Source organism: Phyllostomus discolor, chromosome 3 (assembly GCF_004126475.2).
Source record: "Phyllostomus discolor isolate MPI-MPIP mPhyDis1 chromosome 3, mPhyDis1.pri.v3, whole genome shotgun sequence".
In the NCBI taxonomy this organism is placed as follows: domain Eukaryota; kingdom Metazoa; phylum Chordata; class Mammalia; order Chiroptera; family Phyllostomidae; genus Phyllostomus; species Phyllostomus discolor.
This window is the reverse complement of record NC_040905.2, coordinates 4,994,472-5,015,227: the sequence shown is the minus strand read 5'-3', so window position 1 is coordinate 5,015,227 and position 20,756 is coordinate 4,994,472. Positions and strand designations below refer to the sequence as shown.

Below are 20,756 nucleotides of genomic sequence, written 5' to 3'. Positions count from 1 at the left end.
TATGCAACATAGAATTTTTATCATTGTTTTTTACCTGAAGATTCAATTGTTTGGGCATCACAAGGGAAATCAGATTGCGAAGCTAGTGAAAATAGACAGGAGTAAATAAACCTAGAACGCTTAGAAGAGAAAGACAGAGCCTCAGATCTTTCCAGAAATAGGGCTACAGCTAATTGCTACTTCTGTGCTAATTAACAAGCGGCCTCTGAACTAGCATCTGGGATTAATGACTGCAAATACGCATCAGTCCACGAGATTAAATGCCAATTGTGCACGCAGAAGGCAAAGCCCGAGAGAGTACCTATCCGATCTAGTCGGTCAATGGCGACCGTCTCGAAGGCGCGTCTCATCATGGGATACTCCTCCAGGACCTCGTTGAAATTGTCCACAGAAAGGGAATACAGACGACAGTATGTGTCGGCTCGGACACTGGCGGTGCGGCGTCCCTTGGTCAGCAGGCAGATCTCTGGAAAAGCAAGAAAGATGTGTTTGGTCCTTTTTTTTGCAAACGCCATTAAAGCCTCCACAAATTAAAAAGTCTCACAGTGTGAGAAACCAACGGCTAACAGCCGTCACGATTTTATCAGCGACTTCCTTTTGACACTGAATCGCATCCGATTGCCAATCCTGCATCTAAAAATACTCTCTTTTTTAAACAATGGAAGCATTTGGTTCCCAGGAAAGGCTGAAACTTATTTATCTATCCTTGGGTGTCCAGGCCATTTTTCCTTGAAATAACAAAATAGCTGCAGAAAGGGAATAATAAACCCACAACAGAACTGAAAACAGGAAGCAACCGTGCTGAGAGGGAAGTTTTTATGAATTCCGGCAGGAAGAAAGCGAACGGTATCCTGCGGACAGAAACCACAGTGAGCCCGCACGCTGGCTGAGGACGCGTCCTCTCGGAGGCAGCAGCGCAGTGTTGGGGGGGCAGCGGCCCGCCCCAGGTCGTTCCCACGCTCCCAGGGAGATCGGCATGATCTGTCCCAAGTGCACAGAGGGGCTTTCTGTGTAAGTAGCGTCTAAGGAGAATCCTTCTCTGAACACTCAGATTCCCAATACGTGGTAAGCACACCTTCGCAAATTTGGATTTTCTTATTTGCCAGCTAACTAAATGATAAAAGCGATAAATTCATTTTCTAAAACCTATCAAATAAATTCTTGTGGACTGTCATTTTTCCAAAATATTAAAAATTATGTAAAATTTTAGCTTCCAAACAACCAGTTTGAATTAAATCATTGAACCAAATAGCAACGTATTGTACAAATGAGCTTCGATCACCTGTGTAAACATTAAGGGCTACATATGGGCTTACACTAACCAAGTCCTCTCGGCAGTTAGAAAGGGCCGAGTTCATGACCAGCACAAAACTCTTCAGCCATTATCTCTCAGCATCTCCCCAGTAATGCCTCAGTGAGAAAGAACAAGCAAAGATAGAAGACACATTCATGAGAATAGAAAGAGCCACTAGCCCATGCGAAAATCACTTTACACAGTCCCTTCTTCTTTAAAAGGTTCCACAGCCTTTGTTTCCACTGTAAAGAACAGAATTAAGAAATGCCACGTATTTGGAAATTTTAAAAAGTAGACCTTCTGGTCACAAATGGGTGAGATTAGATTTCGGGATCTTCATTTCTGGAGCCCATGTGATGGCAACAGGTGCATCCCCGTGAATTTTCTCTCCACACTCCTTTGGAGGTGCCCTTACTGAGTGAAGGGTCCCGTGTGAGGTGGGACAGAGAGCGTGAGCTTCTGTGGATTCACTCCGCGTGTGGTGGGCGCGTGTGTTTGTGTGAAGGACAGAGAGAGCAACACCAGCTCAGTCGTCTGTATCTTATACTCGCCTTTAGGCTTCTTAGAAACTATATGCATGTTAGTTTGCCACTACTTTTCCTGTCTTACACTGGAGTTTGTAATTGCTTCCTACACATTGTCCTTGTCACCTCACCGGTTGGAGACATTTTAAAGATGGCTGCCCTATAGTCACGTTATTGTGTCCTTTCCACTTTGCATTTTGAGCTCAGAGACAGTTATTTTAAAATGCCCATGAGTGCACCCACAATAGGGGACAAGCCCAAAGCCCACGCTAAGTTCCGATCTTCGGTTTTAGGTGCTAAAATGTCAGATGTCCTGCTGAGTGTCTTCCCTTTGTCATCAAACTGCCCAATGCTGTCCGTCCCTGCTCTATACATGTCTTTGAGGGTTCTGTGCAATGTCTGTAAGGGGGAAGTTTCTAGAAGGTCGGGTACTATTTTCTCTAATGTAGCTGTGCCCTTAGTCATCAGGTAAGAAGGTAACCTTTGCGGGTGCTCACATTGCTTCACAAAAAAAAGTAAAATAAAGTACAAAATAAAATGAAATTGAACTCGCAAAGAACAAGCCGAACGCAGCCTACAGATTCAAGTGTTTTAAAGTCTTCCGGCATACTTTCTACATCCTGTTGGTTGTTTCCATGCTTCTGCTTCGTCCTTGTTTGTTTACTCTCTGAGAACTCAACTAGGAATCTCCCGGTGCCGTAATCACTACTTTAAGATTCTTCACGCAACGTTACTTGGAAATAGGATTTACCTGATACAAGTTGGTAACTTACAATCACATGGGAAGTAGTGAGGATCTGTGTGTTAATTTTAATTCTGTAGGATTCTCCTGCTTTTCTCTACGAGATAAGTTATCGCCTTTACAGGGTAAGTTATTTCACTTCCCCACGAGGAAACTGACCGTTTCCTCATCGCGGCCTCAGAGAACCTGTTCCAGTTTTCAACCTCATAAGGCGTGTGTCCGGGGGAGTCATTCAGCCTAACACACTGTATGAATACTTATTAGGGTATGAGATAGCTCAACAGTCCAGTGCTACTTTTGTTGACATTAGTTAATCCTTCTAAACACTTCTCCCTCCTGAGGTTACTGCACCTACGTGAACAGTCATTTCATACGGCAGGGAAAATAGCCGTAAGAATTTTGGGACAACATTTCCCGGGCCTCTGAGACAGAGGTCAGCAGGGCAGTAACACAGAGCTAATCTCGAACCTCCAGCAGACTTTGCAAGGTAACGAGTGGAACCAGTGCTTCCAGAATTTATGGGAAAATTTATACCTTGACTGCTCATAGTAACCTAGGCAACATTGCTTCTTTCTTTTGTACCCGATATCATGAAGTAAAGTACCTCTCTCATACATCAAATACTTTTTCCCCCAAATTACTTAGGTTCTAGCCCAGTGTCTCATAACAATGTGCAAGAAGAAATATAACCATTAGGGTTTCTTCTTATATTTGAATTTGTAATCCATGTTGGTACGAGTGAACTAGTAAGCCATAAGTATCTCTCACGGTGCAGGAGATGGCAACAGTGGCTGAACATCTGCATAATAAGCCTGGCTGGAAGAACATATTAAGTGTCAAATGGATTTGAGTTAAAGAGCTAAAAAAGTTAAAGAAGGATAAAACATTAAATAGACGTGAGTTTTGTAGTATTTGATGTCTTAGAATATTTTATATTTTTGTGATTTTTTGAAATAGAGATGGTGTATAACTTATTTTTAAGAATGGATATGAAGGAATCATTATGTGGTACCCAGATTATATAGCATGAGACATACTCTAAAAAACAGCATACGTTTTACTGTTTTCCTAAGATATAATCGATCCTTTCAATTCCTATAGACACAGTCGCATGGGCACAATTATTTGTGTCCTCTACTGCCCGTCCTGTTATTTAAGATGATTAAGATCATCTAAAGTGACTGCCTTGTCCAACACACTTTAACTCTCCAGGTATAGCTGGTCATTTTGTCTGTCCTGAGACAGAGAAGAGGGTGGTCGGCAGGGCTCCGAGTCTGGCCTAGCGGTGGCGCCTCAGGACCAGCGATGGGTCAGCAGAGCTGTGATGAGGATGGACCACACCAGCGCCTGTGGCGCGCCTGGCACAAACCCAAACCCGGTACAAACTCACTCCTCAGTCAGGAGTCCCCTTCCTTTATCCCTTAGGCTCCTTCTCCTCTCTGTTTTCCCTGTGATGTTGGCTCTCCCTGCTAGAACCAAGGAAAAAGTAATGCTTCACATATCAAGTAACTCTCCAAACTTGTGAAATATGTATCCTCTCTCTCTCCCTCCACCCACTGGTAAACAGTTGGTTCATAAAGCAACCGTACTGACTCCGTAGACTTGTCTCAAGCATGATGGCTTCACGCCCAGCACACCCTTTCTTGAGTAGCTTTCTTTGTGTGTCCTCTCTCCCTTCACTGTCTTGCATTTCAGCCTTGACAGGCACATTGTTGGACTTGTTTTTGCCATATTTCTCTCCTCTCAGCTGTCAGGTCTGTAATGGGAAGTGCCACAATCCCACCTGCAGTGTCTAGCGCCTGCCATGGGTTTGGTCCACAATATATCACTTGGTCAAGGAAAAAAGAGTGAATGAAACAATTGGCAGTGAAAAGTGGAGTAACTTATTTCAGAATGGAAATATTCTTCGGAAAACGAGGTGCTCGCATTTGAATACAACCTTCCAAGTGGTCATGTCTTTGTGAGAAGTTCGGTTCCATCTACCAGAAGTTACATTGCTCGTATCTTTTATAGATTATAAACAGGTTTATGACACGACTACTTTATATTATTGGATATGTAGATGTTCCATTGAGGTTTATACTTTCCACACCTTAACCACTCATCCCTTCCCCTTCCTTATTATGTCTGTCTTTTTTTTTAAATTTTATTTGTTTATTTTTAGAGGGGAAGGGAGAGAGATAGAGAGAGAGAGAGAAACATCAATGTGCAGTTGCTGGGGGTTATGGCCTGCAACCCAGGCATGTACCCTGGCTGGGAATCGAACCTGGGACACTTTGGTTCCCAGTTTGTGCTCAATCCACTGAGCTACGCCAGCCAGGGCCATTATGTCTGTCTTAAAATGCCACTATGCCTTCAATGGAGCAATGTCTGCATAGAGTCAGCTTTACTTAACACTATTTATACACTGCTGTCTACTCTGTATTTATATTGCTCGTCCTTGGCAAGTTAAAGCACCCGATGGCCTACCCCAGTTATTCTCAGAATATCTGCTGAGCAGGTGGGACACAGTCATCGCTAGCCCCTTGTTGGTCGGTGACAAAATCGAACATTAAAGGGGACCTTTCATCTTATGTGGCTGTAACAAAAAATACCAAAGCTAAGAGGACTAAGAACACAATTTCTTTGCTTCTATCCATCTTTAAAAATCCCCAGACCCCTACAGACTTTTCCTTTTGATTTTCAATCTACCAACACTCAACTCAACTCTTCAACGTTAATCAAATACCTTGAATTATAAATGCCTTTAAAAAGCAGCCAGCTTTTAAAATTCATCAAATGGTTTCCCGCTCTTAATTCTTCTAGCGTGTTCTTCTGGCATAATATCTTGATCGCTTTGCTTACGTTTACACAAAATAAGTACAGCAAAAATAATAGTTTAAGTAGAAAACATATTTACTAGATATTTCTGAGGTAAGTCTACTACAGCAAGAAGAAGAAGGAGGAGGAGGAGGGGAGGAGGAGGAGAGGGAAGGAGAAGAAGAGGAGGAGGAGGGGAGGAGGGGGGAAGACAAAGGGGAAGAGGAAAGGAAGGAGGAGGAGGAGGAGAAGGTAAGAAAAGGAATTGCCTCCCAATTTTTCCTCTGGCATTCCCTTTCTCTTTCTCACACACACACGCGCATACATACATGAATAATAAAACAGAGATTTAAATAGATATTTCTTTGGTTTTAACATGAATGTTAATGGCCAACTGATACAGACTGGATTCTTCAATGCAGTGTTTTCCATACTTCAATATGCACGAAACCCACCTGGGTATCTGCTTAAAAACAAAACAAAGCAAAAACATACAGAATAGGATTTAGTCAGTCTGCAGTGGGGCCTGAGACCGCATTCCTAGCTAGCTCTTAGGTGATACTAATGAGACACTTCTTTGAAAATGAAGTCTTGTAGCTGCCAGACATACATCTAAACCAGGGTTCCTTAGGAACGATTGGGAAGAGGTAGCAAAGAAAAATGGAAATTGAGTGATAGTTTCAGTTGAAGTCAACAAATGATTTTCCTGTAACCAGCACCTTCGAAGAAAATATGGGAATACAAAATAAATGAAAGACATCAATTCTGCCTCAAAAAGTGTATAATTTATTAAAAATGCAAGCATGACATACAAAACAGCTTGAGAATAATCCCAAAGCTGAACTGTCTGCTAGTGACTTTAACGTTCATAAAAATCTTAAAGTCCAGATCACACGCCATTCATCACAGCAGCGCTGTACACCTTCGGTGGCACGGAGGCCTGGCTCACTCAGGCTCTGAGGGGAAACCACGTGGCTCAGCCCACGCGGACGGAGAGCACAGGAGAAAGGGAAGGGGAGACAGAAGGAGCACGTTCCAGCGAAACAGCATCCAGAGCACAGGCTCAGAGGAGAGTCGGGGGAGGGAGTTTTCAAGAACTGTAGGAACAGCAGCCCCAGGGGCACGGAAGTTTGACTAGGCAGAGCGGATGTTCCTCCGCGGATGAGAAGTTTGGTGTTGATCTACAATGTTAGCGCAAGGCTCTTAAGGCAGGCGTTTGTGCGTCAAGCACTGTCTGAGGAAAGGCGGTCTCGTGGGGCACCCCCGCGGGTGCTAGCCCTCTGAACACCGTGCCCCGAATGGGAAAGCCACTTTCTCTGGAAGGCAGACCTGCTCTCCTTCAGGCCTTGTGTTTTATGACACAAGAATATCCATTTACAGTTGGCCAATAAAGTGAACGTAGAGGGAAGTTAAAATAAAAGTCTGTGCCCTGGCTGGCATGGCTCAGTGGACTGAGCGCAGGCTGCAAACCAAAGCATCGCAGGTTCGATTCCCAGTCAGGGTACATGCCTGCGGTGCAGGCCATGACCCCCAGCAACTGCACATTGATGTTTTTCTCTCTCTTTCTCCCTCCCTTCCCTCTCTATAAATAAATAAATAAATCTTTAAAAAAAGTCTGTAAAGAAGTCCTGGTAATAATTTGGGGTGTGAGGTGATGGGGCGCTGCCCATAGCACCCAGAACCAAAGTGTCCTCTTCCGAGAATCTCTGCAAAATGAAGCTCCAAAAAGAATTTGAAAGGTGTTGAAGCATCTCTCATGTCAAAAAAAAAAAAGTCCCTAAGAAGGCATCTGTCCTGTGCCTGAGGATAAGATAAAGGTTATTATGGAAAAAGATTGAGCAAAGCATTGACAGGCAGAGAAAAATCTCATTTCCTCAGACTGTTCCTGACATTGGCCAGTGGCTCCTTTCTGTAACACGGGTCAGAAACAGTATACTTTTTGTGTGTGCAAGTTGGTAGGGAAGCTTTTATCACATGACTTCGAATATCCACCTACGAGAACCAGTTTGACCAAGATTAATGTCCACCGCAAAGATGGTCATGCAGGTCCTGGGCAGCAGCCCACACCACGGCCTGGCTCAGGGCTCTCCCCAGTGGGGAGGCTTTATACTGGACGGTGACTCATAGGCTTTGTTGTACCTTCTATGGGGAGATTTACAGTGAGGTATGAGCCCTGGCTCATTTAGCTTAGTGGATTGAGTGTGGGCCTGCGAACTAAAGGGTCACCAGTTCAATTCCCAGTCAGGGCACAGGCCTGGGTTGTGGGCCAGCTCCCCAATAGGGGGTACATGAGAGGCAACCACACATGGATGTTTCTCTCCCTCTCTTTCTCCTTCCATTCCGCTTTCTCTAAAAATAAATAAATAATATCTTAAAAAATAAAGTAATATATGAACATGGAAAAGTTGACAAGTTCATGAGTTATGGGCACGGTGCATCTCTGAAGTGGCTTTTGGGTCACTGGCATTGCTGTGGCTTCTGAAGGGGTGCTCTCGCTTGCCACGTCAGCCCCTGACCCTCCTGAGGTGGTTGGTTGTGTACCCCCTATCTTAGAGGCTGTGCCGTTCAGCCCGCAAGCATCTGACGCTTACATATCTTTTATTAGATGTTTGTTGCATTCCATTTTGTTGTTTTTTAAGATTTTATTTATTTATTTTTTAGAGAGGGAAGGGAGGGAGAAAGAGAGGGAGGGAGAAAGAGAGAGAGAGAGAAACATCAATGTGTGGTTGCTGGGGGTCATGGCCTGCAACCCAGGCATGTGCCCTGACTGGGAATCGAATCTGCGATGCTTTGGTTCACAGCCTGCACTCAATCCACTGAGCTACGCCAGCCAGGGCTCATTCCATTTTGTTAAAAGCCTCTACCTTTCCTTTTTTCTTTCTCCGTCTTGAGAGATTACAATGAATTCTCCAAGTCCGATACATGAGTAGACACAGAGAGGCTTTCAAGTAGGCAAAAAACTAATATCCTACCTATGGAGTTTTCATTTTCCACTTCTGAGTAATCCAAAATATTAGTAGACAGGTCAGCTGGAAGTTTCTCTTTGACCAAGATAACAGCTACATCATATTAGGTAAACAAAGCAATCCTCCCACTGAGAAAATGTGCACATTCACAGATGAATTCTTACAGAGGTAAATATATGTTGACCTTTTCTCAGTCCAAGAAGCATCACTCTATTTGACAACGAATGAGAAAATTCAAGGCAATGACCACAATCGAAAACATATTACTCATGTTCTGAAGTAAGAAGTCTGTGTACAGATAGGCTCAAGTATGCACTGATAATCAAAAATAAACCACATCAGTACTTAGTTTAGTCACAGCTTGTTTTAGTTAATGGAGGTGAAGTGTATTCAGGGATCATAATGATAAGTAAAACATTTTTTACAGGACGTTTTTGCTTGTATTATCTTACTCAGAGTGAGCCCAATGTGGAGAAAAGGCTAATTTTGAAATAAGGTCATATGCAGAGCCCTACAGCCAAATTCAACCATCACCTTTTTGTGCTGAGTACAGAATGGTTTTCACATGTTTAAAGGTTTCTAAAAAATAAAAATAAAATGACATATACGAGGCAGCGACAATGCGGGGCCCACAAAGCCCTTTACAATGGCGACCAACCCCAGGGTTCGGTGGATCTTCTTCCCCTTCCACACAGACCCCTTTGTTGCATCCTGACTCAGCCAAACAACAAGACCTGCAAAGGGGAGAAACCAGTGGACTAAAGATAATAAGCCATGTTTTAGCTTGTGATTTTTAGGCAGAGTGAAATGAAAAATTGGGTCAAGCACCTTCACAGTTTACCCACGTTACCTTTTTATGAGTCCCCCCCGACCCACTTGGTCAGCACGAACAATGGACACCTGGAAACTCTCCCCCCCATGTCTGGCTGTCCCCCTACAGGTAAGACGCCTGCTCGTTCTCAAGCATAACTGAGATGTGGTAACACCTCTCTCAAGCTGTGTCCGACAGAACCAGATACACAGTCAAACATTATTGTCTTCTCAGGCTTGTGGAGAAGGTGGGGCATGCGGACACACCTAAAAAGATAAGAGTTACAAAAAGGGATCCCTTTTTTTCCCTATTTCAATAATGTGTTTATTCTGGAATATTTTAAACATGTTAAAAAGCACAGTAGTATACTAGTATACAGTTAGAATACTAGTGGGAAGAATAATATCATAGTCTAATCAACTTGAGAATAGTGTACTACAATAGTAAAAATATAAACTCTGATGTGTTCATTGCCCAGCTTAAACAAGTATCAACTCATAGCTGAACTTGCTTTACTGATACCTACATACAAACTGAGAGCTGTGAGTAGGCGACACACAGAGATTATTCTTGCATCATCGTTTGGTATTGTATCCTTTTCCATACACACTGTAAACCTCCTTTGGCCCAGCCCTATGTTTTCCCTCTCCTTTCTTATTTTGAATTATGATAATTCATCAACTACAAAATTCCAGTATTCATCACTAAAATATCAATGATCGCAAAGTAAAATTTACCATAATATCCTTAGCACATCTAGAAATTAATAATACTTTATTAGTATTATCAAACATCCTGTCAGTGTTCCAATTTCTAAATTGGAACAAATTTTGCAAAGAGGCAGTTTCCAGGATATGGCCAACTCCCAGCCCTGCCCAGAGCATCCTAATCAAAAATGCCCCCTAGAACCCGGAACACTTAAAATGATTACACGTGAATTTTAAATGATGAAAGATGAGGGGTCCGTTATTATACCATGGCAAGAAAAAAATAGTATACTCATGTATTTCAAAAAGGGATACTAATCTGTTTTAAAAGACTATCAATTGAAAGCAAGAAACTGTTTATGGTTGAAGACCAGAAAACTAAAAATCCCTTAGTCCTAGAATATTGACTTGTCGAGATATTTCTTTCTTTGCTAGTTTTCATCATCTCCATTATCATCATCAGAAATTCCTAACCAGGAAGATGGATGGCAGTTGAAGCTTCAGAGGAAAAGTGAGAATGAACATTTGCAAGGAGAGAAACGAAACAAATGCAACAAAGATCATTCTCCATGTCACCTGATTTGTTTCATTATGGGATTTGTGCTCCAGTATAGAAAGCCAGATGAGACTCCCTGGACCAAGGTGTCTAGCCTCCCCCTCCTGGCACTTGCAGACGGACAACTCGGTGCTGTCCTGGGCCCTGGGGAGTCTGTGGTCTCCGTCTACTAGGTCCCAGAAGCAAACCCTCCCACTCAGAGCACCACATTGCTGGGCTGACAGGATGCTCGTGAGCCCGTGTCTTAGTCCCAGATCTCCATAAACCCCACTCTAAAATCCACGGTGGCAACACACCGTGGCTTCCGGTCTTTGCCCAACTTTTGCATCATCTTTGTAACAGAAGCTTAAAATCGTGTTTTAGATATTAAAGCATCTAAAATTAAATTGTGGGCGCATTTGCTTTAACTATGCAATCTTTTTCGGATAATCTTAGAACACTGGAAAGTGAATGTGAATCTCATCGTTCATGGGAGAGAGCTATTTACACACTTTAGAAATGCTTTTGAAAGCTCCACCCGTTTTTGTTTCCCATTCAAGTGTCAGGTAACTCCAGCTAGTTCACTCATTTAGTTAAAGAGGATGAAGAAAGGTGTGCTCAAGAGTCCGTGCCATTTAGATGCACCAGAAAAAATAAATTTACATTAGTGTTCATAAATAGTAACCAGTGTGGAAATGATGTAGGACAGATGGCGTTTGCTGACACCGGGGTTTTCTGACAGCGTGCAGACAGCACAGCGCTTGAGGATCTGGGAGAGAACGAGAAGTTCTCTCTCGTTCAGGAAACACTCTAAGAGCCACATGTGAAAGCCTTTCTTTCGTGTTGAGATGTGTGCTTAGATTTCACAGCATTTTCACTGATCCGAAAGCAGGGTTTTTTGGTAGCGAAAAATGAATTAAATATGTCTGATACTATCTATCACTGAAAAGAATTTGCAACATATTTTTTTCACCATAGAACGATAGGAATACAGATTTAGCAGGCTTTGGAGATCTCTGGAAGAACAACATTTAGCAAACATGTAAAGCCACTTGGTAGTACATTGACACTATTGCTTTATTTTGCATGTCACTTGTAAATTAAAAGGAGTTTAAAAATTACCTTCCCTATACTGATGTAAAAGAAAACAAGTTGTTATCGGTTTTCTATCTTGAATAGAATGATGCTATAAAACACCTTGAAAAAAGATGAGTTCTAATTAGGTCTGGCAAGTGAACTGAATGGGCAGAAAGTTCGAGCTGCACGGAGAGCCTTTTTCAGTTCACCTCCAGCTGCACGTCGTGGGCAGGCTTCACAGCCAAAGCAGTGACAAGCCTTCCCCAATCCCGACTTACTGTCTCATGAAAACCCACGTTTGGGTGTTACTGACCATGGAGTACGTCCAGATTCCTTCACCTGGCTTTCAAAACCCTCCATAACCTGGTCCCATTTCTTGACGCCAATGAAAACTCCCTGTAATCCCAACCTCAACTTGTGTTCAGCTCCAACCACGTGCTTTGTTCGGCGTTGTCTTCGGGGAGCGAGATTAGTCGTGGCAGCTGCTCTCACAGGTCTCAACAGTAGCCATTCCAGTGGCACCAGCCAAACTTTCTGTCACTCCTCTCAAGTGTGTGCTTTCATTATTCATTCCTTCTAAAGCCCCATTCCTAGGGTCCTCTACGTGCCCACATACTGCCTTGCACTTGAGTTAGAATATGTAACCTGATCTCCTTCCTGAAGCCTTCCCCAAATGCCCGAGGCCATAACCACGGGGTCTCTCCACCCACATGTGTTTTCACCGTGAAGGTACAGGTCGTGTTTCATATACGTGTTAGTGTATCCTCTTCAGCAACTCATTCGAACTTACCATTTAGGTGAAGGGACTGGCAAAAGCTTAGATCAGATCATAGTGAGTATATGAGTTAAGAGCCAGTGAATATTCCACTCTAAGATTTGGGAGGCCGACTTAAGCAACAACATTTTTCAAAGGCCCCTGAAGCACAATTATTGGAGAGTTGGTAAGTGTGTGTACCGAACATAGTTCCACCAACAATATGCATTTACTGGTTTAAGTGAAATATTAGTGAAGGTGACACATACATGTCCCCTTTTCCATCGTCCCACTTATCCATAATTTTTTTAAACTCTCCGTAATAAAGATACACATAAGCTATGTAAAGATAAGCCTAAATTTGTACTGGACCCCAATGTCTGAACTGGACCTGGGAGAAGCCCACATTCCCCTAAGTAGATGTGATGTTATAATGTGTACTGCCACAGAATAGAGTTGAAAATATACTTATAAGGCATATGGAAGAATGATTAAAGAGAACAGGAGAAAATACACAAGTCTTGGCAGTTAGTATGAGCTCAACTTATGCTTGATGAGTCAAATCTCATTCATTTTGATCAGGTTTTAAACAGTCCATTTAAGAAAATAAAGGTGAAATTCAGATAGAATACACATAGAACACTCCTTTTCCCTCTTGAAAGCTCTGAATTTTTACTAAAAATTTCCTAAGGAAGACAGAAAGTCACATATTTCAAGGATCCACATTTCAATGTGATAGCTCTGTAAGTTACGTTAGTGCACTTTGTTATCTCAGGTCTGTGTTTTTCCTTTTTTAAAAATTATATTTTATTGATGATGCAATTATAGCTGCCCCAATTTTTCCACCTTTACCTCCCTCCACCCAGCACTCCCCACTCCCTCAGGCAATCCTCACATCATTGTTCACGGCCCTGGGTCATGTGTGTAAGTTCTTTGGCTACTCTATTTTCTATAATTTACATCCCCATGGCTATTCTGTAATTACTTATTTGTACCTCTTAATCCCCTCAACTCTCACCCATTCTACTACAACCCCTCCCATCTGGCCACAATCAAAGCCCTCTCTGTATCCACGATTCTGCCTCTGTTCTTCTTGCTTGCTTACTTTGTTTTTTAGATTCAATTGTTGATAGGTATGTATTTATTGCCATTTTATTATTCAGAGTTTTGATATTCTCCTTTTTTCTTAAATAAGTCCCTTTAACATTTTATATAATAATGGTTTGGTAATGATGAACTCCTTTAGATTTTTCTTGTCTGGGAAGCTCTTAATCTGCCTTTTGATTCTAGATGGTAAATTTGCTGGGTAAAGCAATCTTGGCTGTAGGTCCCTGCTTTTCATAACTTTGAATATTTCTTGTTAATGCCTTCTAGCCTGCAAAGTTTATTTTGAGAACTCAGCTGACAGTCTTATGGGAACTCCTTTGTAGATAACTGTTTTTTTTTTTCTCTTGCTGCTTTTAAAATTCTCTCTTTATCTTTAACCTTCGGAATTTTAATTATGATTTGTCTTGGTGTGGTCCTCTTTGTGTCCATCTTGTTTTGGACTCTCTGTGCTTCCTGGCCTTGTACGCCTATTTCCATCACCAAATTAGGGAAGTTTTCTTTCATTATTTGTTCAAATAGATTTACAGTTTCTTGCTCCTTCTTTTCTCCTTCTGGCACCTTTACAATGTGAATGTTGGAACACTTGAAGTTGTCCCAGAGGCTCCTTACACTCTCCTTACTTTTCTGGATTCTTTTATCATCTTGTTATTCTGATTTGTTCCAAATCATTGACTTGGTTCTTGGCTTCATCCACTCTACTGTTGTTTCCCTGTAAGTTGTTCTTTATTTCAATTAGTGTAACCTTCGTGTCTGACTGGATCTTTTTGACACCGTTAGGTCCTCACCAAGTTCCTTGAGCATCCTTATAACCAGTGTTTTAAACTCTGCATCTGATAGATTGCTTATCCCCATTTTGTTCAGTTCTTTTTATGGAGTTTTGATTGATTCTTTCATTTGCACCATGTTTCTCTGTCTCCTCATTTTGGCAACCTCCTGGTGTTTGTTTCTATGTATTAAGTAGAACTCCCTATCTTGGTAGTGTGGCCTAATGTAGTAGGTGTCTTGTAGGGTCCAGTGGCACAGCCTCCCCTATCACCCAAGCTGGGTACTCAAGGTGCACCCTGCTTGTGGGCTGAGTACACCCTCATCTTATAGTCGAGCCTTGGTTGCTGTTGGCAGGTCAATGGAAGGGATTTACCAAGACCAGTCATGGGCAAGAATTGGCCGTGACCATTGACCATCAACCTCTGCCCTCCATGGATGATCAGCTGTGTGGGGGCAGGGTGATGCTGCTCCTATGCGGTCTGCAGCTGCCCACTGGGTGTGCAGGGCCTGGGGTTTCCTGGGTGGTACAGGCCAGGTCAGCCCCCACCTATGTATAGCCTGAGCTATAAAGCAATCTGAGATGTCTGCTACTTGAGCTGGGCATGGAGATTCCCAGGCAAAGCCAAGCTGTGAATTTAGGCTGGCTGCTGCTAGTGCTGGGCCTAGGGCTCAGGGAGACCAGCTGTTGCTTGTTTGAAAGAATTTAGGAAGTTGTACAGCATGATCCAAGACCAGACATTCATATGATGTGGAGGTAGAGAGAAAATTGAGTAGGACCCTTAATGAGAGAAGCCTCCAAAGTTACTTTGATTTCTGTCTTAATACATCAGAAAACTTTACGCAAAGTTGATTGTTCTAATACTAGGGGAGGAGGGAGGACTTTCTCAGCTAGGGCTCCTCATCTGGACCACAGAATACAGAAAATCTTTCAGTGATTATACTCTGAATTCTTACAAGGATTTTACATTGGCAGCACCATTCTGGATGCAGAGGTCTTAAGTCAATCATTACTTATAATATAAACTTCAAGACAGCGGTCTTAGTTCCCCCTAGGACCTGATTCAGAAGGGCAGGGAAGTAGTAAATGAAGTTGAGCCACGATTAAATAAGTTCTAGGAACAGAAACACATTCTCACAGTGTTGGGAGCATTCTCGTTTACGAGGCGAGGGTAGCTCTTTTCTGCTCACGTGTCAGTGGCAGCTATCAGAAGGAAAATTAGTTTTCCTAATTGATTGTGCTCCAGAGTCTCGTTAATAATCTTCATTCCGTTATCGCAGGTCCCTGGTGCTGCAAACAGCACATGGACGCTTCTGGACGTCTGCACGCTGCCTGTTCCACGGAGACTCATTCGTCACCTCGGCAAACAGACGCTGGACCAACACGTGTATTAAATAGCTGCACGTGTGGCAGAGGTGGGTGACACTTGTAAATGTGATGCATAGAGCCCTTGCAGTTTAGAATGTCGCATCCAGCAAGCCCAACCACCGAGTCATCTCTTCTTTCCTTCCCCCCCCCCCACCGTGTAAACTTGCTTTATCTGTCCACACTCGTGCTATTTACATGACGATGCATTTATCAGAAGAGAATGCTCTGTTTCTCTTATTTTCCATAAATAGCTGGACTGTCAGTTCTGTTGATCCTTTTTCATTGGTACCTTTTCTAATCCTCTGCTGAGGATTAGTTGAAATCCTCATAACTTCTAATCCGGGTTATTTTAAGGCTGTCCTGTCTATTTGCTTGCACAAGTGCCTCTGTTTATGAGAATACTTATGCCTGAACACAGATTTGCTTATTCCATTCCTCATTTTAAAAACCTTCAGTTCTTGCTCATTACCTGCAGGAGGAAATCCTAATTTCCCGCAGAGACATACATCTGGGTTCATTCATCCCTGCCCCTGCCTGCCTCCCACTCCACATGCCGGACCTTGAACCCTGCTGTGCATTTCCTCCAGCGCTCATGCTTTCTCTGACCTCTGCTTGGACACTTACGGCTCCTTCCATCTGGAATGCTCCTTCCACAAATGCCCCCTCTTCTGCGTCCTCCTACTCGGCTCCCAGGACTCAAGCTAGGTGTCGCTTCTTCCTTCAGGGAGAATTTTTTTGGATAGATTCCCACGTCATAAGCTGTGCTTTTTTCTTGTGCCCCTAATGCATTGAATTGCCATTGATCTGCATGCCTATTTGTTTACTTTCCTGAAGACATATTGATTATAGAACAGAGGGACAGGCATATAAAGTCTCAATACATCTTGTGGAATAATAAACATTAATCAAAGTGTGAACTGTTCCTATTTAGTTGATAACCATATGAGTTATAACATAATTAATATCTAATGTTAATGACTAGTATATGGTAGATATACTATTGGTGGAAAATAATTTTATGTCACAAAAATCATTTGATGTCGATGGATCAATTAGGAAGATATCAACACGGAATGAGGAAGCAAATGACGAATGAGAAACAGAACGTTTTGTCTATGTGCATGTGTGTGTGGACAGTGATTTTGACACGTTATAGAAGCCCCACAAAGCCCGCGCTGGGGACTAGAACTACAAAGTTTAAAAAGATTCAGTCCAGCAGGAAAGCGCAGATGATTGCCTTGTAATATACTCAATAGAAAGGCGGAGCTGAGCTGAGAATGCTCCCAGAGAGAGGAGGGAGCCTGTGGGTCAGCCCGGAGGTTCCCAATAGGCTTGCTAGAGGGATCGGTTTGTAGAGCAGTTCAAAGCAGACACATTCCGGAGGAGAGTGAAAAGATTTTGTCACGTGTGAAAATGTCACCAGGTCTCAGCTTCAAACTTGAAATTTCTCTTGGGAATGTCACTGAAAAATAGTATTTTCCAGACTTATCCTAGACCTTGAGAGAATGGGAAGATGGTGAAAGATACGGCCCATAGCTCCGAGCACACCAACCTACGGCAGGTATTTACTGCAGGGGGATGTAGACATAGGTGAACATGTCGATGGAGATGGACTGTTGCAACGAATGACGGCTGGATTTGGTGTCTGCATCCACTTAGCCAAACAAGTCTGGCATAACGCACATAAACACACACACATACATACATAACTACATATATAATCATTTATTCCTTGCAACTGTATGGCAAAGTGAGCATTATTATCTTTTTTTACAGATTGCTGCACTTAGATAAAAGAATTTGATTAACCTGGTTTAGACTAAGTAACCAGCTAGGCCCTGGCTAGTGTGGCTCAGTGGTCTGAGTGCTGGCCTGCAAACCAAAGGGTTGCTGGTTCAATTCCCAGTCAGGGCACATGCCTGGGTTGCAGGCCAGGTCCCTAGTAGGGAGTGCATGAGAGGCAACCACACATTGATATTTCTCCCCCACTCTCTCTCTCCCCGCCTCTCTCTCTAAACATAAAATCTTAAAAAAAAACCAAACAACTAAGTAACCACATTTGAGCCTCTGTTATTTGTGAGGCCCCTGTCCCACTTGGCCACCCTGACAGATGTGGTATGGGCTGGTTACAATGTTACTCACAAAGAAAAGACACCATTTTAATCCACTGCAAGTCCTTTCTCTCCAAAAACATTTTTGAAATGTCTCCGAGGTAGAAGGCTGCATTCAAATAAATTATTGTAAAGATGAAAATTAAAAGAAGCTGAAACACAAATACATGTAGTTGATAGCGAAGCAGGAGCCAAGTGATCCAAAGCACAGCTCCAGAGAGACTTAGCATCTGTGCGCCGAAACGCTTGTTTTAACAAGTCCAACTGTGTTTCCCGACTCTGCCAGTCCTTCTCCTTGGCTCGCGCGGAACCCAGTTTACAGAAGACACCACGCAGCAGCCTTCTCGCTGAAAGGAGCCGAACGCTGCTTTGCTTTCCCAGCCGGGAGCTGGTATTTGGTCGTGAACCAGGCATATTAAAAGGCTGTGCACACAGAAAGACCTCGACGTGAGCCACGTGACAGCTTCTGTTTTGCAGAAGACGAGAGACCTGCGAACCAAACTGTGGAGTCTGTGAACCATTTGATGGCACAGTCATCAGTTTCGAGAGAGGGAGATTCCTTTGATCTCTTCTAGGAGCTCTTCCTCCCTGCCTGTGCCCCATAAACGTGACGGGCCCATTTCAAGTAGGAAAAACAATCTAGGTCAACTTTCAATCCGTCACTAAGTGAGACTTCTAGAACTTTCTATTCTATAGCAGAGGGGAAAACTACTTTAAAAATCAATTTTCCAAGTCTACATTAGATCACGCTTTACGTCAGGATGAGCTGGACTGATGTCGGGCCAGCAGCGAGGGTTTCCGGTCTTACAGCTCAGCCTGGACGTTACCTCGCTCCTCCGTCCCAGACACTTACAGCACGGCCTAACAGGTGTCAGGTAGCACTCTAGGTGTGGCAGGTGCAAGATGAGCTCCATACTCTCCGGGAACTCACCTTCGAGAGGGTAGAGAAAAAAACCTTAACTCACTGACTTGAATAATGACAACTGCGACAGGAAGACGAAGCAAGGCAGGGTGTCCGAGTGACGGTGCACGTCCAGAACAAGATGATCAAAGGGTTGCTGATCTTTCAGGACCCATGTTTGTTTATCTAATGATTTGATTTGGTTTCCATGATTTTCTCCTCAGTTCAAAACATGTGGACATTCTGAAGCTCTGCTTTTGATAGCAAGTTGTTCACTGGCTTCTTCTCCCAACCACGTTGCCTCTCCCTACTGCTGTGTTAGCAAATTCAAGTCCAATGCCTTGCAGTTTTGGCAATGGCCTTTGAGTTCCTAATGAGGACCTTCTGTGAGAAGGCACAGCCGCTGCTTCTGCCTGCCAGCAGAGCCAGGCCTCCGAGGGTCGTCGTTTCCATGGAGTCATCACTTCTCCCTTTTTGGTGGTGTGCCTCTGTCTCCCGCTCCCCACCACACAGGGCCTTGGACCTTCGTTCAGGCACAAGCGGGCCAACGGCACAGCAAGTGCAAAGAACTGAACACTGAATCCAAGATAGCTTTCCAAAGCGTTGCCTTCTGGGCTGGAAGTGAAATCTCACAGCCACCCATGCTCCTTGTTTGTTTCACGTCCACTCCGTATATCACTGTGCACTTCCCGCTCAGGGGCCGCTGGGAATTGTGTTTGGTCTTCAGATTCCTCGGGTCCTATGATGTGGACATTCTCAAAACAATACATTTCATGTGGAAGGGCATCCCACACAAACAATTTTACTGGTTCTTTTCAGCGCTCGGTTACTCGGGTATCTATATTTTGGCTTCTTATGCATAGTCCCTGAGAAAAATCTCACGATTGTTATCTGAAAATGTTGCCAAGACCAATTATCACCAGTGTCTCCCTTTTCACAGTTTTAGTGACAAAAGGGCTTGGTTCCAACTGAAGACGGCAGAGATGTTGACTGTGTTTCTTTAAAACAATACATACACTCCAGCAAACCTGTCTACATCTGCACAAAAACATGGTCATTATGCCGAATGAGTGATTTTGGGCGGGGGGGGGGGGGTCATAAACCAAAAATGACCTTGGATTTGTTCAGCAACACTTCATATTTCTCTTATTCTTAGGTATCAGACACCATCAATTCTCAGCCTTCCAAGATAAATTCTTTTTATTTGGGGGGGAAGACATACAAAAGGCAAATTTAAGTTTTTAAACAACTACATGGTTAAGAGACTTTATAACGCCTAAGGTTTTAGACAACTGTAAACTTTTACTGGATGAAGTTCAAATTTATCCAGTAAATTTGAGGGGAGGGGTTGTGATTAAGTTTTAAAATGTACTTTGTTGATTGTTCAAGCAAGAATACATTCTGCAATAAAAGCCCAAGACACAAAACGACACTTTCGGAATGTATTTGCTCAAGTGTGGTCATCTCCCCTAATTTAGCTCGCCTGAAATTTTCCATGCAAGGTCATCTGCCCAGGACAGAAGTACAGTGAAGTCCTATTCTTCGCTGTACCATCCTCTTGTCCTTCCACAGCAGATCTTATTACAGCTCAAAGAGATCAATTCTCATCAGGAAATTAATCTCCACCTACAGTACAGCATCTCGGTAAGGCTGCGTCACACAACGCTAAGACGTGGCCAGGCACCTGTGTGTTTAATTTAACCCAGGTAGAAGTCCAATCCGAAAACTCCGACTCCAGGATGGTCCAAAGACTTAGCTGAAGTCTGCAGTTATAACAGAACACCCTGGTGCGAAAGGCACCGAAGTCAAAAAAAAGAAATTGCACCAGGTCCAAGATTGTGAAAGTAGGAGTCAATTTTTGTCTAGATTACTGCTTTTCTAATTAGAGAGCAAAAGAAGGGGGATATGGAGAAGACAGTATATGAAAGTATTGTTCTGGTTCCTCTCTCACTGGAACATTTATAATGATGATAATAATGATACCTTTACTTATAGTGTGTCTTTAAAAAGATAATCTATGTGAAATTTCAAATTTAAATATTTCTATTGTATCTTCTCTCCCAGCTTATAGCAATGGATGCACAACAATGTATATTATGCATGTGAATGGTTTCAGTATTTAATAAGTATTGTTCCAATGTTTCCAATCTCTTGTTGAGGCAATAAGCATTGGTGGTTGTTCTATAGTTACAAAAATCTTAGAAACTCTTTGAGAAAATGAGAACTCCGAATGTGCTCATTTTAAGTCCTTACAAGAAGATATACAGGCACTGACTTAATAAGTAAACCATTGCACT

The 20,756-nt window shown here is 42.9% G+C and overlaps 1 protein-coding gene across 1 annotated transcript in view; it reads right to left on the bottom strand.

Annotated features, from left to right (window-relative positions):
- The window catches only part of HCN1 (hyperpolarization activated cyclic nucleotide gated potassium channel 1), a 313,939-nt gene that overhangs the window by 3,716 nt on the left and 289,467 nt on the right, over positions 1 to 20,756 (bottom strand). Inside the window, 1 exon segment of the mRNA XM_028521854.2 lies at positions 302 to 466. Coding sequence (XP_028377655.1) covers positions 302 to 466 — 165 coding nt within the window.